The sequence below is a fragment of the Stegostoma tigrinum genome, chromosome 5 (genome assembly GCF_030684315.1).
Source record: "Stegostoma tigrinum isolate sSteTig4 chromosome 5, sSteTig4.hap1, whole genome shotgun sequence".
Taxonomy (NCBI): domain Eukaryota; kingdom Metazoa; phylum Chordata; class Chondrichthyes; order Orectolobiformes; family Stegostomatidae; genus Stegostoma; species Stegostoma tigrinum.
This window is the reverse complement of record NC_081358.1, coordinates 122420266-122440746: the sequence shown is the minus strand read 5'-3', so window position 1 is coordinate 122440746 and position 20481 is coordinate 122420266. Positions and strand designations below refer to the sequence as shown.

Genomic DNA, 20481 nt, shown 5'->3' with positions numbered 1-20481 from the left:
TATTAAACGGTGTGTAAAGTGTTTATCATGTCAATGTCAGTGCTCTGCTGCCATGACAACAAGGCAGAACCATAGGAATATAAAAAAGGTGACATCTCAGGTCATTCACTGAATTTGTTCAGCATCTGACTCAGAGTTTTAACCTGGAACCAGGCTGGTTTTATTCCGAAAGCTGGAATTTTTAAGATGCCACACTGATTGACCATGACTACAAATTATGTGCTGCTGAACAAAGAGATTGTATCTGCAAATAAACAAACATCTTGGAGGAAATGATTCACCCCATAGCTGTGTGTGTGTGCGCACGCGTGTGTGTGCGTGCGTGTGTGTGCACGCGTGTCTGTGTGCAATAAGTAATTCAAAACTGTAGACACTAATTAATATAGAGAAATCATAACAAGTTATCAAGGTGATGCTGTCAAAACAGGACAGTAAGGAAGGTTTTACAGATATAGAACAGTGTGGTGAGGTCACATGTCGCGTGGCACGACCCCAAGATCCCGGTTGAGGCCATACTCATGGGGACCGAACTTGGCTCTCAGCCTCTGCTCGGCGACACTGCGTTGTTGTGTGTCCCAAAGGCCACCTTGGAGGATGTTTACCCGAAGACCCAAGGCTGAATGTCCTTGACCCCTGAGGTGTTTCCCCACCAGGAGGGGACACCCCTGTCTGGCTATTGCTGCACTGGGTCCGTTTATCCATTATCAAAGCGTCTGCGTGGTCTCGCCGATATACCATGCCCCGGGGCATCCTTGCCTGCAGCATATGAGGTAGACAACGTTGGCCGAGTCACATGAGTATCTGCCGTGTATGTGGTGGGTGGTGTTCCCACATGTGATGGTAGTGTCCATCTCGATGATCTGACATGTCTTGCAGAGGTTACCATGACAGGGTTGTGTGGTGTTGTGGTCGATGTTGTCCTGAAGGCTGGGCACTTTGCTGCGAACAATGGTCTGTTTAAGGTTTGGTGGTTGTTTGAAGGTGAGAAGTGGAAGCGTGGGGAAGATCTTGGTGAGGTGTTCATCGTCATCGGTAATGTGTCGAAAGCTGTGAAGAACGTGGCACAGTTTCTCCCCTCCTGGGAATATCGGACGACGAAGGGTACAGTATTGGTCTCATCCTGTTCTGTCTTCTGAGGAGGTCATTACGGCTTTCTGCTGTGGCACGTCGAAACTGGCGATCAATGAGTTGAGCATTGTATCCTGTTCTTATGAGGATGTCCCTCAACACCTTCAGGTGTCCGTCACGTTCCTCCTCATCTGATCAGATTCTGTGTAGGCATAGGGCTTGTCTGTAGGGGATGGCTTCTTTAATATGCTTAGGGTGGGAGTTACAGAAGTGCAGCATTGGTGACGTTATCTCTCAGCTTGCGATAGAGCGAGGTACTGAGGCATCTGTCCCTGATGGAGATGTGTGTGTCCAAGACTGAGACTGATTCTAAGGAGTAGTCCATGATAAGACTGAAAGTGGTATGAAAGCTATTGATATCATTATGCGTGGAGCTGGAGGAACACAGCAGGCCAGGTAGCTTCAGAGGAGCAGGAATGTTCTTCAGAAAGAAGGGACCCCACCCAAAACATCAACTTTCTTGCTCCTGTGATGCTGTCTGGCCTGCTGTGTTCCTCCAGCTCCACACTGTTACCTCTGACTCCAGCATCGGCAGTTCTTGCTATCGCCGATATCACCACACAGTTGTTTCAGTGATTCCTCGCTATGAGTAGAAAGGAAGAAAATCTCGTTAATGCATCTGGTGTAAAGCGTTGGACGGAGGTTCTCTGCAACAAAGAAATCGTTTTTGAGCCTGTGTATGAAAACGTTGGCGTACTGGGTGTGTTCAAATCTGGTCCCCATGGCTGTTCCCTGTGTCCGGATGAAGGCCAGTTTGTCGAAGGCGAAGGCATTCTGTTTAAGGATGAAGTGGATGAGTTGTAGAATGGCGCCTGGAAATTGGTGGAAACTAGCTGTTGGTGGTATTGAGCACTGAGGTTGTTGCAGCGATGCTGTCATTGTGAGGAATGTTGGTGTAGAGAGCCAAAATGTCCACTGTGACAAGGAAATTTCCTGGTTCGACTGGGCTGTTGGTTCTGGAAGGTTTCTGTAGCGTCACGACAGAAGTTGGAGGTTTGCTGTACAATGGGTTTCAAGGTGCCCTCACCGTAGCCAGAGAGGTTCTCACACAGGGTCCCACTGCCTGATACGATGAGACGTCCAGGTGTGTTAGCTTTGTGTATCTTCGGAAGCAGGAGAAGTCTCCTACATGGGAAGTATGCGGGATGAGAGTGCATAGGATACTCTAAAGGACTGGATCAAAGGTCTTAATCTGTCTGTTGAGTTCACTGTTCAGATCAGCAGGTAGCTGTCTGTAGTATTCCTGGTCATTCAGTTGTTGGTACACTTCCTCGCATTGTCCTTCCTATTCTGTACGGCAATGGCTCCTCCTTTTTCTGCTGGTTTGATGTCAATGTTGTGATTGGCCTTGAGAGCACAAAAGGCGTTGCGTTGTGCCTGGGTGACGTTCTGCACTACCTTGTGAGTGCAGGTGATGAATCTGGCATGAACACATCCCCCATTGAACACAGAGCAGGGGCTTCACAGTGGGGCCAATTTGATTCCTTCTTTTTTGGCCCCTGCACCACGATCTCTCTGTTGGCTGTTTCGGTTCACTGGTTGTCTCATGTCAGCTCGCTGCTGACATCTTAACATAGAAACATAGAAGATAGGTGCAAGAAGAGGCCATTCAGCCCTTCGAGCCTGCTCCACCATTCTTCATGATTATGGCTGATCGTCCAACTCAATAGCCCAACCCTGCTGCATCCCCACGACCTTGATTCCATTCGCCCCAAGTCCTACATCTAGCCGCCTCTTGAATACATTCAACTTTTTGCATCAACTAATTCCTGTGGTAATGAATTCCACAGGCTCACCATTCTTTGGGTGAAGAAATTTCTCCTCATCTCTGTTATAAATGGTCTACCCTGAATCCTCAGACAGTGACCCCTGTTCTGGACACACTCACCGTCGGGAAAATCCTCCCTGCATCTACTCTTTCCAGTCCTGTTAGAATCTTATAAATCTTTATGAGATCTCCTCTCATTAATCTGAACTCCAAGAAAAACAATCTCACCTCGTACATTAGACGCGCGATCCCCAGACTCAGCCTGGTAAACCTTCGTTGCACTCCCCTGAGAACAAGAGCTTCCCTCCTCAGAAAAGGAGACCAAAGCTGCACACACTATTCCAGGTGTGGCCTCACCAAGGCCCTGAACAACTGCAACAACACATCCCTGCTCCTGTACTCGAAACCTCTTGCACAGAAGGCCAACATACCATTTACCTTCTTTATGGCCTGCTGCACCCGTACGCTTACATTCAGCGACTGGTGCACAAGGGACACCCAGGTTTGTGGAAGAATTTCCGGAGCCTCATTTTCCTGATGGATTCCTCTGTGTCTGCCACCAGACCAATGGGGCTCGTTTCGGTGGAGGGGCAGGAATCAAGCCCTTGGCTGAGAACTTTCGATTTTGTCTGGTTGAAGGGTGTGATCAGACAAGTTGACGATGGGCTTCCCTGTGTTGGTCACGCTTTCACCCATGGAGCCGGGGTGGTGACTCTGAGACAGATTCTGAACAAAGCCTCACACCTACTATTCAGTGTCTGACCTGCAATGTTACCTGTTGTATACTCCTATGGCTCTGCCTGATTGTCATGACAGCACGGCACCGGTTTTGACATTATAAACACTTTACACACCGTCGAACATTGGTGGTCACCTGCAGAAACTTATTATCTGACCCTCCACTCACACCATTTGTATGATCTTTCGATCTGTCTGTCTATAAACTGTGTGTCTGTGTGCCCTGCTCTCTCACTGCACCTGACGAAGGCACTCTGAAAGCCTGTGTGATTCCAAATAAACCCATTTTCTAGATGAGGATGAGAAACTGATCACCGAATTCCTGCAGTGCAGAAAGAGGCCATTCAGCCCATCAAATCGGCAACACCAAAGATAGATTTGATTGAAATGTATGAAGTTCTAACAGGGCTAGACAGACTTGATACAGGGAGGATGTTTCCCCTGGCTGGGGAGTCTACATCCAGGGGACACAGTCTCAGGGGGATATGGGGAGATCAGGGAACACTTCTTCAATCAAAGGGGAGTGAACCTGTGGAATTCTCTGTACCACAGGAGGCTGTACAGTCCAAGTCACTGAATATATTCAAGAAAGATAAAGACAATTTTTTAAAGATTTTAAAAAAAAGTACACCCAAAGCAGGCCTCACTCACGATATCAGCCATGATCACTAGGATTTTCTGCTCATCTACTTGTAAGTATCTCAGAAGCTTTACCACTCAATCCAGCCTCTTTACACAAAAAAAAACTAATTGGTGTGACTTAGAAAGTGTTTCAAATGTGATTTAGAATTAATTCACTAAAAAGGATGACTAATGCACACCAATGTTTTAAACAAGGGCCTTGCATTTGAATCAAAACCAGAAGTTGCTGGAAAAGCTCAGCAGGTCTGGTAGCATCTGTGAAGGAAAAAAAAAATCAGAGGTAATGTTTCGGGTTCTGAGGAAGGGTCACGGGACCTGAAGCATTAACTCTGATTTTACTCTTCACAGATGCTGACAGACCTGCTGAGATTTTCCAGCAACTTCTGGTTTTGTTCCTGATTTACAGCATCTGTAGTTCTTTCACTTTTTACCTCGCATTTGAATAGTACCTTCACAATGACCGAATGGCTCAAAGTGTTTCGCAGTCACTGATGTGCTTTTAGATGTGTTGTCCATGTTGTAACGTAGGAAACCCAACATGCGCACAGCAAGTTCTTACAAACAGTAGAGTGTCTTTGGCCAGCTAATCTGTTTCAATAAGGTTAGACAAGGGATAAATGTTCGCCAGCTCACCAGGAAGAACACCCTGCTCTTCTTTCCAACACAGCCTAGATTATTCCACAGCTACCTTGAGAGAGCAGGTGGGGTCTCAGTCCATCTGCCATGGCAGGTATGAAACCCCTGTCTCCAGAACAGTAGCTTGAGATTCTGGTTTACTCCTCCAGTGACATTACAACTACACTTCACCTTTTCCCAATTCATCAAGCAGGCACAGCAGAGGAGGAGACTATTCAGTCCATCACGGCTGCACGCACTCCTAAAGTGACTTGCCCTGTCCCTTACCCCAAATCATCTCCCTGGAGCATTGCAGATTGGGTCTTTTCCAGATATTGAACTGTACACATGCATCGAGCCTTGGGAAGATCTCACTTGGGAGTGCTGTGTATGTCTTAAGGTGTTAAATGCACGAAATATGTAGGATTTATGGGTCCCCTCTGGTTTTATCACTCGACTATCAATCCAGAGATCAAGGTAATACACTGGGGACCTGGGTTTGAATCTCACCATGACACATGGAATTTGAATTCAATAATAATCTGGAAACAAGGATTTAATCATGACCATGAAACCACTGCCTATTATCTGTTTTTAAAAAAAAACCCATCTGGTTCAAAGTCCTTTAGGGAAGGAAACTGCTGTCCTTACCTGGCCTACATGTGACTCCAGACCCACAGCAATGTGACTGACTCTTAACTGCCCTCTGGGCAATTAGGGATGGGCAACAACGGCTGATCCCGCCAAAAATACACACATCCCATGAATTAATTTTTAAAAATGTGTTACATTGGGGTTGAGATTTGTTTGCAATTTGCAAGTGTCCCCTGTTTTGTTGGGTTCCTTGTGTCTATGTTCCAAATATCTCACAGAGCCATGAGGAACACATCTTTTACAGCTGGCCACCATTTGAGCCTTCCTGCAGAGAGAGATTGATCTAGGATCTTCACTCTCTTCAGCATCACTTTGAGGTTAGCATTTAATGTCCATCTCCAAATACTTTTGCTTCATTAAATACAGCTACAACAAAAGGAAATCCCAAAAGTCTTCTGTAAGCAAATCAGTGGCAAAACAGTGCTAAAAGGAGTAGGGCCCACTGGAATCCAGAAAGGGGGTTTATATACTTAGAGGCAAAAGATACTGTGGTGAATACTTCGCACCTGTCCCTATTTACAAGGCCCCAGGCCACGGTGACGGAAAGGAAAATTCTGTCATGAGAAGGGTTTAAAATCGACAGGGTGATGGTATTGGAGAAATTACTGACAATTAAAGTTGGCGAAAGACCGAGACCGGATGAGATGCACCAAAGGATACGGGAGTGAGAGTGGAAACTGCAGACGCTCTGCCAATTATCTTTCAATCTTCCCTGGATGTGGTAGCAGAGGATGGGAGAATTATGAACATGTCAACTAAAAAAACAAAGGTTGTAAAGATCAGCCCAGTTGGCTTAACATCATCGACAACCAATTATTCAGGGTAGATTTTAATAGGCATATGAAGAAGTCTGCATTAATTCAGAAAAATCAGAATGGATTTGGTCAGAGAAAATCATGTCTAATTGACTTGGAGTTTTTTAGTAAAAGAGAGAACAAAGAGCTTTGCTGAGGGTCATGCGTGTACATAAACTTCCAAAAGGCATTCAATACAGTGTGACACAGCAGGCTAATGAGTTAACATTTCAAATCTAAATGCAATTCTGTTTCGATCGCCAGATGTTGCTGAGTTTCTCCAGCATTTTCTGTATTTTTTTTAATTTCAGTATGTTACTGTGAACTGACATTTGGAATACTGTATCCAATTCTGGTCTCCCTTCTATAGGAAAGATTTTGTTAAACTTGAGGGAGTGTAGAAAAGATTTCCAAGGATGTTGGAGGTTTTGAGCTGTCACGAGAGGCTGCATGGGTGGGGGCTTTTTTCCTCTGGAGCGTTGGAGGCTGAGGGGTGACTTTACAGAGGTTTATAAAATCATGAGGGGCGAGGAAAAGGGTGAATAGCCAAGGTCTTTTTTCCAGAGTTGGGGAGTCCAAAACTAGAGGGCATAGTTTTAAGGTGAGAAGGGAAAGATATAAAAGAGACCTAAGGGGCAATCTTTTTACACAAAGAGTGGGTCATGCATGGAATGAGCTGCCAGAGGAAGTGGTGGAGGTAGGTACAATTACAACATTTAAAAGGCATCTGGATGGCTACATGAATAGGAAGCATTTCGAGGGATATGGGCCAAATGCTGGAAAATGGGACTAGATTAATCTAGGAAATCTGGTTGGCATGGACCAGTTGGACCGAAGGGTCAGTTTCCGTGCTTTACAACTCTATGGTTCTATGACTTGACAGCAAAGGTACAGCTCACAGAATTAAAAAAAAGGCATAAGAGAAAGAGAGTGATGTTCAATGGCAGGACAAAGGTTTGCGATGGATTTTCCCAGGGCTCGCTACTGGGGCCCTTATTTTTCCTCGTTCTGTCAACAATCTCGAACTTTGCAAGCAAGGGGCAATTTCAAAGTTTGTAAAGAGTAAAAAAATTCTTGGGAAAATTTTAAACCCCAAGAATAATGTAGAATTTTCAAATGATGTTGTCACATGGATGGAATGGGCGGATAGGTGGCAGATAAAGTTCAATGCAGAGAGAGCGAGGGGAGACACTAGGGCACGAAGGGCATAGAGAGATGGTAGAAATAAAGGATCCTATTCTGAAAGGAGTTCAGAAGCAAGAGAGAGCTGGTTGACATGTACACACCGCTGAAGGTAGCAGGACAGGTAGAGGGAGCTGTTAATGAAGCATACATTATTCTAGGTTTCATTTATAAAGCATAGAGTATCGCAGCAGGGAGGCTATTCTGAACTTATAAAAGGCACTGGGTAGGCCCCAACCGTGGTATTGTGTACAATTCTGGGTGCCACACTACAAGAAAAATGCGAACAAATCAGAGAAGAGGTTGATGAAATGGTTCCAGGAGTGAGAAACTTCAATTCAGAGGATAGGATGGGGAGGTTGGGACTGTTTTTCTTGGAGAGGCGAAAGCTAAGGGGAGATTGGATACAAGTTCTCAAAATCATAGAGGTACGGGACGGAGTGAATTGAGAGAACCTGTTCCCACTCAAAAAGGGTAAAGAAGCAGAGGGCACAGTTTTACAAGTTTTTTACAAAAGGAGCGAATGCGCGGTAAGCAAAAAGCTTTCTCAAATGGTTTCGGGTCCAGAGTGCGCTGCCTGGCAGTGTGAAGCAGGTTGGTTCAAATGAGGCATTCAAGAGGGTCTGAAACAAAAACAGAAATCAGTGGAGAAACTCTGCACATCTAGTTGCATCTGTGGAGAGAGAAAACAGACCTGGTTAAGTCCAGTGATCTTTCTTCAGACTGGACTCAAAACATTAACTCTGCTCTCTCTCCACAGATGCTGACAGACCCAGGTTTCTTCAATAATTTCTGTTTGTTTTAGATCTTTAGCGTCCACAGTTCTTTGTTTCTTTTGCCTCATTCAAAAGCATATTGTCGCTATTTAAGTAACTGGCCAATGTGAGGGGTTAATGGGAAAAGGCAGGAGATCGGCACGAGATTAAAATGCTCTGAAAGCCACAGCAGACAGGATGGGCAGACTGGCCTCCTCCTATGCCATAACTATTTGGCGGTTCTCTGTCCAGTGTCTGTACTCGCAATGTAAATCCCCAGGGATTTCGGGTGGTGAGTGATCAACCCTCAAGAAGAGCCTTACCAATGACAGAGACACAGCCCAGGGGAGCAACCAGAGTGGCTGGAGCGAAACCATACGCTGCAAAGTTCCCCAGCTCACCCATTCCCATCAAAAGGATTCCACACCACCACAGCTTGCTCCTGTAATATGGTGTTTGGCTTTCTTGGCACAATAGACGAATGTGCGTATATTTCTGTGATAAAAGAAACAAGAGTTTTGGGATTACAAAACAGATCAAGGTGCTCAGAACATACACACCAATAAGTTGAAGGCTAGTTTGTCATGTGAAAATGCATCATTAAAATGGTCTATTCAACATCAAATAAAAACTAAAACCTACTTAATGTAAAATGTTTACAATGTAATTACATTTCTCCAAATTTCCTCCAACGTTGAACAGAGGTACATTTACAAGTTACAGACCATCCTGGACCACATTCACTGCATCCAAGATAACAAAGTGTGGAGCTGCATGAACACAGTAGGCCAAGCAGCATCTCAGGAGCACAAAAGCTGACATTTTGGGCGTAGACCCTTCATCAGAGCAGTTCCCATTATCGCTCACACATTCACTGCATCCGACAGCTTTCTGGTTTCGCTTAGAGCAAAAGGCTACCAAATGACAAGGTCTCATTTCATAGAACATAGAACATAGAACAATGCAGCATGGTACAAGTCCTTCGGCCCATGATGTTGTACTGACCCATTACCCTACTAGGAACAGACTACCCCGCACACCCTACATTTTACTATCCTCCATGTGTCTACCCAAGAGTCATTTAAAAGTCTCTAATGTATCTGACTCCACTACGACTGCTGGCAGCGCATTCCACACGCCCACCACACTCTGTATGCAGAACCTACCTCTGACATCTCCCTCCGATCACCTTAAAATTATACGCCCTCGTAATAGTCATCCCTGCCCTGGGGAAATTCTCTGATTATCCACTCTATCTATGCCTCTCATCATCTTGTAAACCTCTATCAAATCACCTCTCATTCGTCTTCATTCCAATGAAAAAGGGTAAAAGATTTCACTTGTATCTTACTCCAATGGAGGGTAGTTGATTAATTTATTCACTTTTTTTTAAAACAATAAACTCTATGCAGATCTTTGAGCTGTTTTAATCACAGTTGTGAATGGAAACCCCCCAGGTTGTTACATGATGAGTTTGATCGAAGGAAGTCTTTTACTCATTTCCTGGGCTTGTCCCGGAAGTCAAACCATGCTAATCTATGATTTTATTTTATTGTCTTCAATCATGAACATATACATCACTGGCTAAACCAGAAGTTAGTGGCTATCCCTGACTGTTCAAAGTCAACAACATTGCTGTGGGTTTGGAGTCACACATAGGCCAGACCAGGTAAGGATGGCAGATTTCCCTCCCTAAAGGGCATTAGTGAACCAGATGGGATTTTACGGCAATCAACAAACATCACCTAGTTGTCATTATTCACGATTCATACAGTGCAGGAAAGGCCCTTAAGGCACATCGAGTCTGCTCCGGCACAACGACCACTAGGAGTGTGCTCATCCCAATTTACTGCACTTGTCCCTGGAATATTATGATATTTCAAGTGCTCATGCAAAATTTTTTTTAAAGGTTGCAAAGTTTCCAGCCTCCGTAGCCTTCCCAGGCAGTGCATTCCTGATTAAACTAATTATTTAAGAAGGCAAAAGTGAGTTGAATAAATGCTTTTGACACAGTCAGTGGTAAGGAACAGCATGCACCGTCTGAGAGTGAGTGGAGGCAAATTCAGCTGAGGGATTAAAAAGGGAATTACATGATTATTTGATTAGAAACACAGAAAATATGAGGAGGCCATCCAGCCCTTTCAACCTGCTCTGCCAATCAATATGATCATGGCTGATCATCCAACGCCATCCCTGTTCACGCTTTCTCCTTATACCCTTCAACCTGTTTAGATCTAAGAACGATATCTAATTCCTTCATGAAAACATTCAATGTTTTAATCTCAATAAAGTGTGAAGCTGGATGAACACAGCAGGCCAAGCAACATCTTAGGAGCACAAAAGCTGACGTTTCGGGCCTAGACGCTTCATCAGAGAGGAGACCCTTTCTGATGGGTCTAGGCCCGAAACATCAGCTTTTGTGCTCCTGAGACGCTACTTGGCCTGCTGTGTTCATCCAGCTTCACACTTTGTTATCTCGGATTCTCCAGCATCTACAGTTTCCATTATCTCTGAATGTTTTAACCTCAACCGCTTTCTGTAGCAGAGAATGCCACAGGTTCCCCCACACTCTGGGTGAAGACATTTCTCCTTGCCTCAGCAGAAACAATGTGCAGGGTTACCGGGAGTAGGCAAGAGATTGGCACTGGTGAGATTCTCATCTGAAGAGCCAGGATGGGATGAATGGCCTCCTTCTGGGCCCATAATAACCCTGTGAATCTGAAGGTGACAGGCCGGGGTGGGTGGGGCACTATTGCTAGCATGCACCCCAAGGGAAAGGGTGTGTGAAGAAACAGGAGCTGGAACCCATGAGAACTTGGAGTGGAAACTGCACCACCTAGTTATTCACATCAATCCACAAGACAAAGAAATTGGTTAAATGGGGGCACAAACAAGCAATGTACCCAAAGACACTGCCCCACCCTACATCTCGCTTGTGTGACACCACCGACAGCTTTCAGCACTACCCCAACCAGTCTGGAATCTGCTATGAGACTAGATTTTAATCTCGTTTGCTTTAAAATAGTTGTATTTGAAGAAAATCACTCAAAAAGGATATATGAAAGTATGGAATTGAAGAACTTTTTTTTTCTCCCCCCAGAAATGGCCTATGTTTTCTGGGGTTTAGAAGTGATCTCATTGAAGCAATTAGGTGCAGAATACTGACAGCCCCGAAACAGGCTCTTTGGCCCATCCAGTCTATCCTGGTGTTTATTGCTCTATACGAGCCTCTATCTCATTCCATTAATCCAGCCTTCTACTACTTTTCTCTTCATGCGTTTATCCAGCTTGCATGGAAATGTACACATGCAGGAGAAACTCAGCAGGTCTGGCAGCATGTGTGGAGGGAGATTCTGGTCAAAGATGTCTCTCCCTCATTCATTAATGACTATGTTTTCTTTGTGATCCTTGGGTCTGATCTCACCTTCAAGAGTGGATATCTTGTCCGTCCTACCAAAGCCAAATATGAGTTCCCTGTTTTGGTCTGTTAATTTAGCCCAGTCAGGGAGCCCTGGCTGGCAAAGATACTAACACTCTGGTAGCTGATTGTGTATGATGTAATACTAAAGTCAAGGACTGTTCATGTGTAAATAAAGGGTGACTTGGTGATGGGAAACCAGCCTATATGGGGTGATTTCACCATGGAGTGGAAATTGTACTCAGAAGGGACACTTTAAACAGATGCTGATCTCTAAACTCAGGCAATTTCCCAACCTGAGCTATACGCTGGGCAAGAAAATCCTCATGTCCTATCTCTGAGGTTGCAACAGAAAGAGGGATAGACAGCATTATCAGAGTCATGCAAGCCAAGGCTAGAACAAAGATGGAGAGGAGCAAGGCACGTGATGGGGCAAGGAAGGGGAAAAATTGGTAAATGATTCACTGGAATGGTAAAAATCAGTGCACTCAGAGATGGCAGGTCAATGAGGTGACCGAGATACAGAATACAAGCGAACATGGAAACTAGCGATGCAAGAATTGGAAGAATTGAAACCTGGAGAGTATTATAAATGCCATGTGGATTCCAACAACAGTCTGTTCAAATTAATTACCAGCAAGTAGAAGTCACCCAGTTGAAAGCTCATCATTGTAATCAAACCCTAAAAATTAAGATAATGGGAACTGCAGAATCCAAAGATAACAAATTGTGAAGCTGGATGAACACAGCAGGCCAAGCAGCATCTCAGGAGCACAAAAGCTTTTGTGCTCATGAGATGCTGCTCGGCCTGCTGTGTTCATCCGGCTTCACACTTTGTTACCTAAAAATTAACAAGCCGTTTGTGTATTTTAATGAGCAGTTACATAGATCCAGAAATGCTTCATTCATGAAAGAAGGTGCACTTTCTCACATTCACACTCTGACTAAAGAGACAAGTATGAGGCAACTGGGAAGGCAGTGAAAGCAAATTGAACAAATTGACTTTCTCAAGGGAATTGGATGGACTGCAACTGTTCAAGAAGGCAGCTCACTCTTGCCTTCTCCATGGTAATTAGGGATGGGCAATAACTGCTGGTCTAGCCAGCAACCGCTATTTCTCAAGAGCACATGAAACAAAAACTCAGTTTTAAAATTGCAGACTGGCAACAAAGTTGTTCCTTTTATCGTAGAATCCCGACAGCATGGAAACAGGCCCTTCGGCCAAACAAGTCCACACCAACCCTCAGAGCATCCCACTCAGACCCATTCCCCATAAGCCACCTAATCTACCCATCACTGAATACCACCAGCAATTTAGCATGGCCAATCCACCTACCCTGTACATCTTTGGACTGTGTGCAGAAACCGGAGCACCCGGAGGAAACCACGCAGACATGTGGAATTATGTGCAAACTCTACACTGACAGTCGCCCTAGGGTGGAATCAAACCCAGGCCCCTAGTGCTGTGAGGCAGCAGTGCTAGCCACTGAGCCACCGTCCTGCCTTGCATTATTGAAGATGGGGAAAGATTAAACCAATTGGTTAGCAAAAATCTAATGGCATTTCCAACCGGCTCTGGGAACACTTTGGAGGCAGGCCAATGAAAGGAGGCTGGGTGGTTCAATCCAGAAATCATATGAAGAAGATCTCTAGGGGTACACCTGGGCAGAGTTGACAACATGCTGCCAGCCTCAATGGGGACCATGGACAGTGACCCCAACTGGTGCTTGGTAGATGCAAGATGACAAACAAGTGGATTCAATCCAAACAAGATGCAGAATGTGGCGTACCTGTATATTTAGCGAAATACTGATGAGGACATTTCCGGCTATTGCCAGGACCGTTCCCAAAATGTTAGCCTGCAGAAAACAGAAAAGAAACATTTCCATAAAGAACAGGATCCAACACCAGTCCTGAACGACTATGTTTTAATGCAACAACAACAGAACAGAATAATGAGCATTGCCAATCTCTGCTCATCCAAACGCTGATTTTTCAACAAGGTAGCCTGCTTTCTTCAGGAGGCTGTCTCAAAGACAATGACCCACGTAGAGTTTGTTCTTAAATCAGGTGTCAGATTTTTGTTTGCCAATGTAAATCTGACAGAAAGAAGCAATGTTATCGTTCACAATTTCCCTTTACACTTCTATTGCTCACCCTGGATAAGGGGTGTTAAGGGGTGTTGAGGCCGGTGTAGGGAAGGAATTACAGGAATTAATTTTGACTATTGCAAGGGAAAAAGGTGGGAACAGGTGCTGGACTCAGCCAGCACCTGGCCAAACTGCTACAGCTTCTCTAAACACAAGAGCAAGTTCCTCTGAGCAACAGAGTCTCAAATAGTCATTCGGTAGTTCAGAACTTGAACATGGCTGAAAAAAAGACATTTTGTCAAAGCTTTTCATCTTGGACTCATCAGGGCATTTCACAAGAATACCAATTCAAGTGGAAAAGTTACATTCATACTAAAAGAGAAGAAAGCGCTGACAGATTAACAACTGGACCCCGATTGTTAGAGGTGTTGCCATGGAAAATGCATCAATTAGTGCTGATTCGCAGTTAACAGCCAGGCTTTAAGTTTTAAACCAAGTAGATCCATTCTAATTGGTCAGGGTGTTGCCCTGTGAAACAAATGACAGAATGGCTATCAGTGATTTTGTTGAATTGAAACGGGCGCTGAATGTGTACATGTTCTTCAGTCCACAAAGGATAAGACCCTGTATATTAAAATATGTGGCTTCTAGCACACAGCAGGATCAACTTGCAATCCAAAACTAATTGTTGATATAATTCCTCATGCATTTGGGATTATCCAGAAAATGTTGTCCAATTGCAGAATCATATCTAATGTTGTGAGTTTTGCAAGTATGAGCTTTATGTGATAACAAGGTGTAGAGCTGGATGAACACTGCAGGCCAAGCAGCATCAGAGGAGCAGGAAAGCTGACTTTTCGGGTCTGGACTCTTTTTCAGAAAAACGGGTCCAGGCCTAAAACATCAGCTTTCCTGCTCCTCTGATGCTGCTTGGCCTGCTGTGTTCATCTAGCTCTATACCTGGTTATCTCAGATTCTCCAGCATTAGCAGTTCATACTATCTCTGAGTTTTACGTGTGTTGTCATGTTTATGAAGGATACATGTTGTTTGATATTATCCACCAGTCTTTGGGGCATTCCATCCTCAGACCTGGCATCATACTGGAACTGAAAGCCATGTACCCATGCCCTGACTGAACCGAGTTAACCCAACTAATTTAAAAGTTAAACAAAAACCAGCTGTTAACTGTCAATTACATTCTCCGTGGCAACACCTCTCCAATCAGAGTTTACCTGCCAACCAATCAACGCTCTCTTCTCAATAAATATAAACGTTGGTTGTCCCCACAAATTCGTATTTTTACAAATGAGTGTAGGACAAAAAAACCACGATAAAATGAACTTTCTTTTCCACAATATACTTAGCTTTAAAATCCCAAACTGTAACTCCCTCCTTCTATAGATGCACAATGACTCCTCAATTCTATGTAAGCTACACATACAGTCTGAGGCCGTTCGCTGCTGGCTGCACACTGCAATGTTTTATGGCAGTGGGGTGGGCGACGGTTCGGAGTTTACAGATTGAATAATTGAAACCCCCATCGAGGTCATGGCTTCAGGTCACAAATTAAGTATTTTATCAAAACCGCCCTCTGTCCTTAAAACTCTGGTGATGCGTCACCCCAGGAACACAGAAGGAATCAATCATTCACTGCACTAATAACTATTGTTTCAGTGAGTGTTTTATAACAATATGCTCCATTGTACAGATACGCACTGTACTCTGGTGCTGTGGTAAAGATCAGCTGTTCTGAACTGGCACAGAGTCTTCTGATAAATTCCTCATCATTCAATCGACTGTTGTGTCATTTCTCCCCTCCCAGAGTAATGTTTGGTGTTATTATTCGCCATTCATCTTGCTGGTCTCCGTTTGGAGCATTAGATTAGATTCCCTACAGTGTGGAAACAGGCCCTTCGGCCCAACAAGTCCACACCGCCCCTTGAAGAATCCCATCCAGACCCATCCCCCTATAACCCACACACCCCTAAACACCATGGGCAATTTAGCATGGCCAATCCACCTAACCTGCACATCTTTGGACTGTGGGAGGAAACCGGAGCACCCGGAGGAAACCCGTGCAGACACGGGGAAAACGTGCAGACTCCACACAGACAGTTACCCGAGGCTGGAATTGAACCCGGGTCCCTGGTGCTGTGAGGCTGCAGTGCTAACCACTGAGCCACCGTGCCGCCCCTGTCTTCTAGCTGCCTTGCTATTTCCAATAGTTTGTTTCCTGCTCTTTATCGATGAAGATTCCATATCCCACAGGTTGATTCCGGTATTGAGAGGGTTGGCTTATGAGGAGAGATTGAACAGACTGCGACTATACTCACTCAAATTTAGAAGAATGAGAGGGGATCTTTTGGAACATATCAAATTATGAAAGCAATAGATAAGATAGAAGCAGGGAGGTTGTTTCCACTGGTGGGTGAAACTAGAACAAGAGCGCATTGCCTCAAAATAAGGGGGAGCAGATTTAGGGTACAATTGAGGAGGAACTTCTTCACCCAAAGGCTTCTGAATCTGTGGAACTTCCTTCCCAGAGAAGCAGATGAGGCTTCCTCATTGTGTGTTCTTAAAGCAAAGATTTTTAAACAGTAAAGGAATGAAGGGTTATGGTGAGGAGATAGGTTAGTGGAACTGTGTCCATGGAAAGATCAGCCATGATCCTATTGAATGGCAGAACAGGCTTGATGGACCAGATGGCCCACTCCTGCTCCTACGTCTTATGTTTTTAAAACATAGAGAGACTATTTACATTGGCATAAGGGCCAGTATTCAAACCCTTAGAGGCAAAAGAGTAACAGATTAGATGAGGATATTTTTGAATAAACTAGCGAGTTATCAGCTGGAATGCACCTGACCGAAAGGATCATAAAATCTGACTGCTGATAGGGAGGGAAATCTGCCAATGGTATCTGATCTGACCAATGTGATTCCAGACCCATTCGTCGACTCTTAACTGAACGCTGGATCACTTAGGGATGATCAATATTTTCAGCAATGCCTGGGTTCCACAAGAGTTAAAACTAAAAGAAACTTTCAGAGCTTACAGATATAAAGCGACTTTCAAAAGAATCAAAAGTGACATGAGAAAACAAAAACTATTTAAAAAATACACAAGTTGTTAGGATCAATGGAAAATGGTTTGCAGTATTCCAGCTGTGGTTTGTCTAATGCATTGTGCAGTTTTAGCAAACCTCTCCACTTTTATATTCTATTCCCTTTGAAATAATTTTCCATTTGTTGAAGTTAGAAGCTAGCTTTAATGATTCATGAATGAAGATCCCCAAATCCCACTGTTCTTTATCTTTCTGCAGTCTTTCTCCATTTAAATAATTTTCAGCTCCTCCGTTCTTCTTGCAAAAGTGAATAATCTCACACTTTGTCATCCCTGTACCTGAACAGGTTACATATCAAATGCGTGAATAATGAAATACATATGTATTAACTAAAATAATAACACAAAAGTTTTTAAATGGCAAAGCTAAGAGACAATTTCCCCTGGGCTTACTAATTCAGTCTGTCCCTGAAGGGGAGAACTTGATTTGCAAGCACTGTCACTCTAACAAAACCTGCGTCATCAACAGTAATTAGGCCCTAATTATTCCCACAATGTGCTGACTCTGATTACTTTTCTTCAGGCAGAAGCCATGGAGTGAAATACAGTTCCATAAACACAGAAGCTAGAGAGAAGTGGCTGATCTAGCTGATTAGTGTACATTTGCAGTAGTTTATATTGGGGTGAAAGGCCTCCTATAAGAGTCTATGATCCCATCTGTCTTACACTTCAACAGCAGTGCACTAGAGATAATGGGAACTGCAGATGCTGGAGAATCCTAAATAACACGGTGTGGAGCTGGATGAACACAGCAGGCCAAGCAGCATCTTAGGAGCACAAAAGCTGACGTTTCGGGCCTAGACCCGATGAAGGGTCTAGGCCCGAAACATCAGCTTTCCTGGTCCTAAGATGCTGCTTGACCCGCTGTGTTCATCCAGCTCCACACTTCGTTATAACAGCAGTGCACTATCTCAGCTGCCTGTTTCCTGATTCATTCCTCAAACATTTTCTACACATCTTCCATAAGACAGTGATAATAAGAACTACAGATGCTAGAGTCAGAGATAACACAGTATGGAGCTGGAGGAACGCAGCAGGCCCAGGCAGCATCACAGGAGCAGAAAAGTTGACATTTCGGGTCAGGACCCTTCATCCTTCTGAAGTAGGTCTCCGACCCGAAAGGTCAACTTTCCTGCTCCTCTGACACTGCCTGGGCCTGCTGTGTTCCTCCAGCTCCACATTTTGTTATTCCATAAGACAGTGCTGTGTTATATGAGAACATAGTACTATTGGGGTCCTTACCCTTACTGGATATATCCCTGGCGGTTTCATTGCGAGATCCCTACCTCAGGTCAACCAGTCCTAGAACCTCACAGCACCAAAAGAGACCAATGGGCCCATCTAGTCTGGGCCAGCTTGCCCCCTGTTCTTTGCCCTATATCCTTCTCAGCTCTGTTGCTGGTCTGTATGCTGTAGCCAACAACAGCTGATAGATGACTACATGCTACGACTCCTCCAACCCATCAACCCCACATTCTGGGCGGGCAACAAGCTAAGCCAGAGCTTAGAGAAACACTTTCTGCTGCTAGGAGGCTCAGGAACTAGACAACAGCACAACGAGCAGGAGAAGAAATCAACACAGCACATTGTCATAACCTGGAACGAACTGCCTGAAAGAGCAACGCAAATCAATTCAATGGGAAGCAGGTCACAGAACTGGGAAGAAATTTGCAGGAGGATGGGATAAAGGAGGGGTCTGGAACTAATTGGATGCTTTTTCCACAGACAGTACAAACACAGTATGTCAAATAGCCTCCTTCTTTGCTGTAGGGTCTTATAATTCCACTGTCCTACTTCAATCAGTCTTCCTGAATACATGCTATAAGTCACTCCCAAGGATGAAATGCCTGGTGAATTTACTGAACAGCTTGTAATGCGATAGATTCTCATAAATCCTGTGGCTAAAACTCTGCATGTAACTAACTAGAGTCACTTTCCAATGGCCTTGCTTGCTGCAGGCAGCTGTCAAATCATTAATAGCAAACAGTGCTTCACCATCCATCAGCCTGGCCCATTTCACAGCATCATCACCAATGTGCTGCTGACTGGTGGCTGGCGCCTCTTCCCTCCCTCGCCAGCTACAAACATAGAAAACAGGAGCAGCAGTAGGCCATTCAGCCCTTCGAGTCTGCTCCAGCACTCAACATGATCACAGCTGATCATCCAACTCATCCTGCTCACCCTTTCCCCATGTACTGTTCAATCACTTTAACCCCAAGAACCATATCTAATCCTTCTCGGAAACATTCAATATTTGACCTCAACTGTTTTCTGTGATGGAGAATTCCATAGGCTCCCCACTCTGGGTGAAGACATTTCTCCTCGTCTCCTTCCCAAAGAGCCTAGGCTGATTCTTAGACTGTGAACCCTGGTTCTGGACTCCCTCTAGTCATTGGGAACATTGCTTACCCTGCCTAATCCTATTAGAATGTTACCGGTTTCTATGAAATCCTCCCTCATTCTTCTAACTCCAGAGAATATAGTCCAGTCTCCTCATACATTTGTCCTAACAGCCCATAATTAGACAGGTATATTGTCATTACACTCCCTCCAAAGCTTGAATGTCCATCTTCAGGTTGGGAGCCCTAAACCGTACACTGTACTCCAGATGTGGTCTCACTAATGCCCTGAACAACTGCAGCAAGACATCTCTGCTCCTGTATTCAAATACTCGCGCTCAGAAGGCCAATATATCACTTGATTTCTTCAGCAGCCCCTGAGCCTGCAATGCTTACTTTTAGCAACTGCTGTAGAAAGACCCCCAGCTTTTAAACACACCAACGGAACATTACACCCGCACAGGCCTAACGAGACATCTCCTTGCCAGAAGGATATCCTGCTAAGGCCTGACATTCTCGGTCAATAAGTGGAGACATGGAGTAGAACAGCATGGAAAATAGGAAAAGGAGTAGGCCATTCAGCCCTTTGAGCCGTGGAAGTCAAGAGGGTGACCCGAGGTGATTCACTCAAAACGTAGTAGGGATTAGGGACTTCTGCTGAGGAGTTGAGTTTGTTCTACCAACAGCAACAGGGACTAGGAGGGAACAATACAGATTTATTCAAATTTATGAAGGGATTTTGTAAAGGTAAATAAAGGAGAGAGTGTTCCACTGGAACGTTGTTTAGTAACTAGTGAAGGTACAGATTTAAGATAAAGAGGCAAAGAGCCAGAGGGAAATAGTGATTAATAGTTTTAATCAAAAATTGTTGAGATTGGGAATGCACTGTCTGAAAACATGCTGGAAGCAGATTCAGTTGGAACTATTGAAAGGGACCAGCTCAAATACTTGATGATGGAAAATGTACAGCACAATAGCTAAAAGAGTAGAGAATGGGATAAACTAGACAGCTCCTTTAGAGAGCTGGCACAGGCCACAAAGGTGGAATGGCCTCTTCCCATGTTGTATTAAAATATGAGTCAATCTGTTCTGGATTGAACCCAAGGAAATGGGCATAGAACCTGCAAGGAGTAAACAAACGGTGTTGTTATGTGCAGAACAGGAGAACTCACTCCTCTTTCGCCACTCCCTGTGCTACACAAGCGAAACATTGATGGCACACTGCCATAATTCAGC

At 44.4% G+C, this 20481-nt stretch overlaps 1 protein-coding gene across 2 annotated transcripts in view; it reads right to left on the bottom strand.

Moving 5' to 3' along the window:
- The window catches only part of LOC125451874 (NIPA-like protein 2), an 82148-nt gene that overhangs the window by 44572 nt on the left and 17095 nt on the right, over positions 1–20481 (bottom strand). For both annotated transcript variants that reach the window (XM_048529566.2, XM_059646378.1), the window contains exons 2-3: positions 13485–13553; positions 8600–8771 (exon numbers count right to left, since the gene is read on the bottom strand). In XM_048529566.2, the coding sequence (XP_048385523.1) occupies positions 8600–8771; positions 13485–13553 (241 nt within the window). The remainder of the gene's footprint in view (positions 1–8599; positions 8772–13484; positions 13554–20481) is intronic.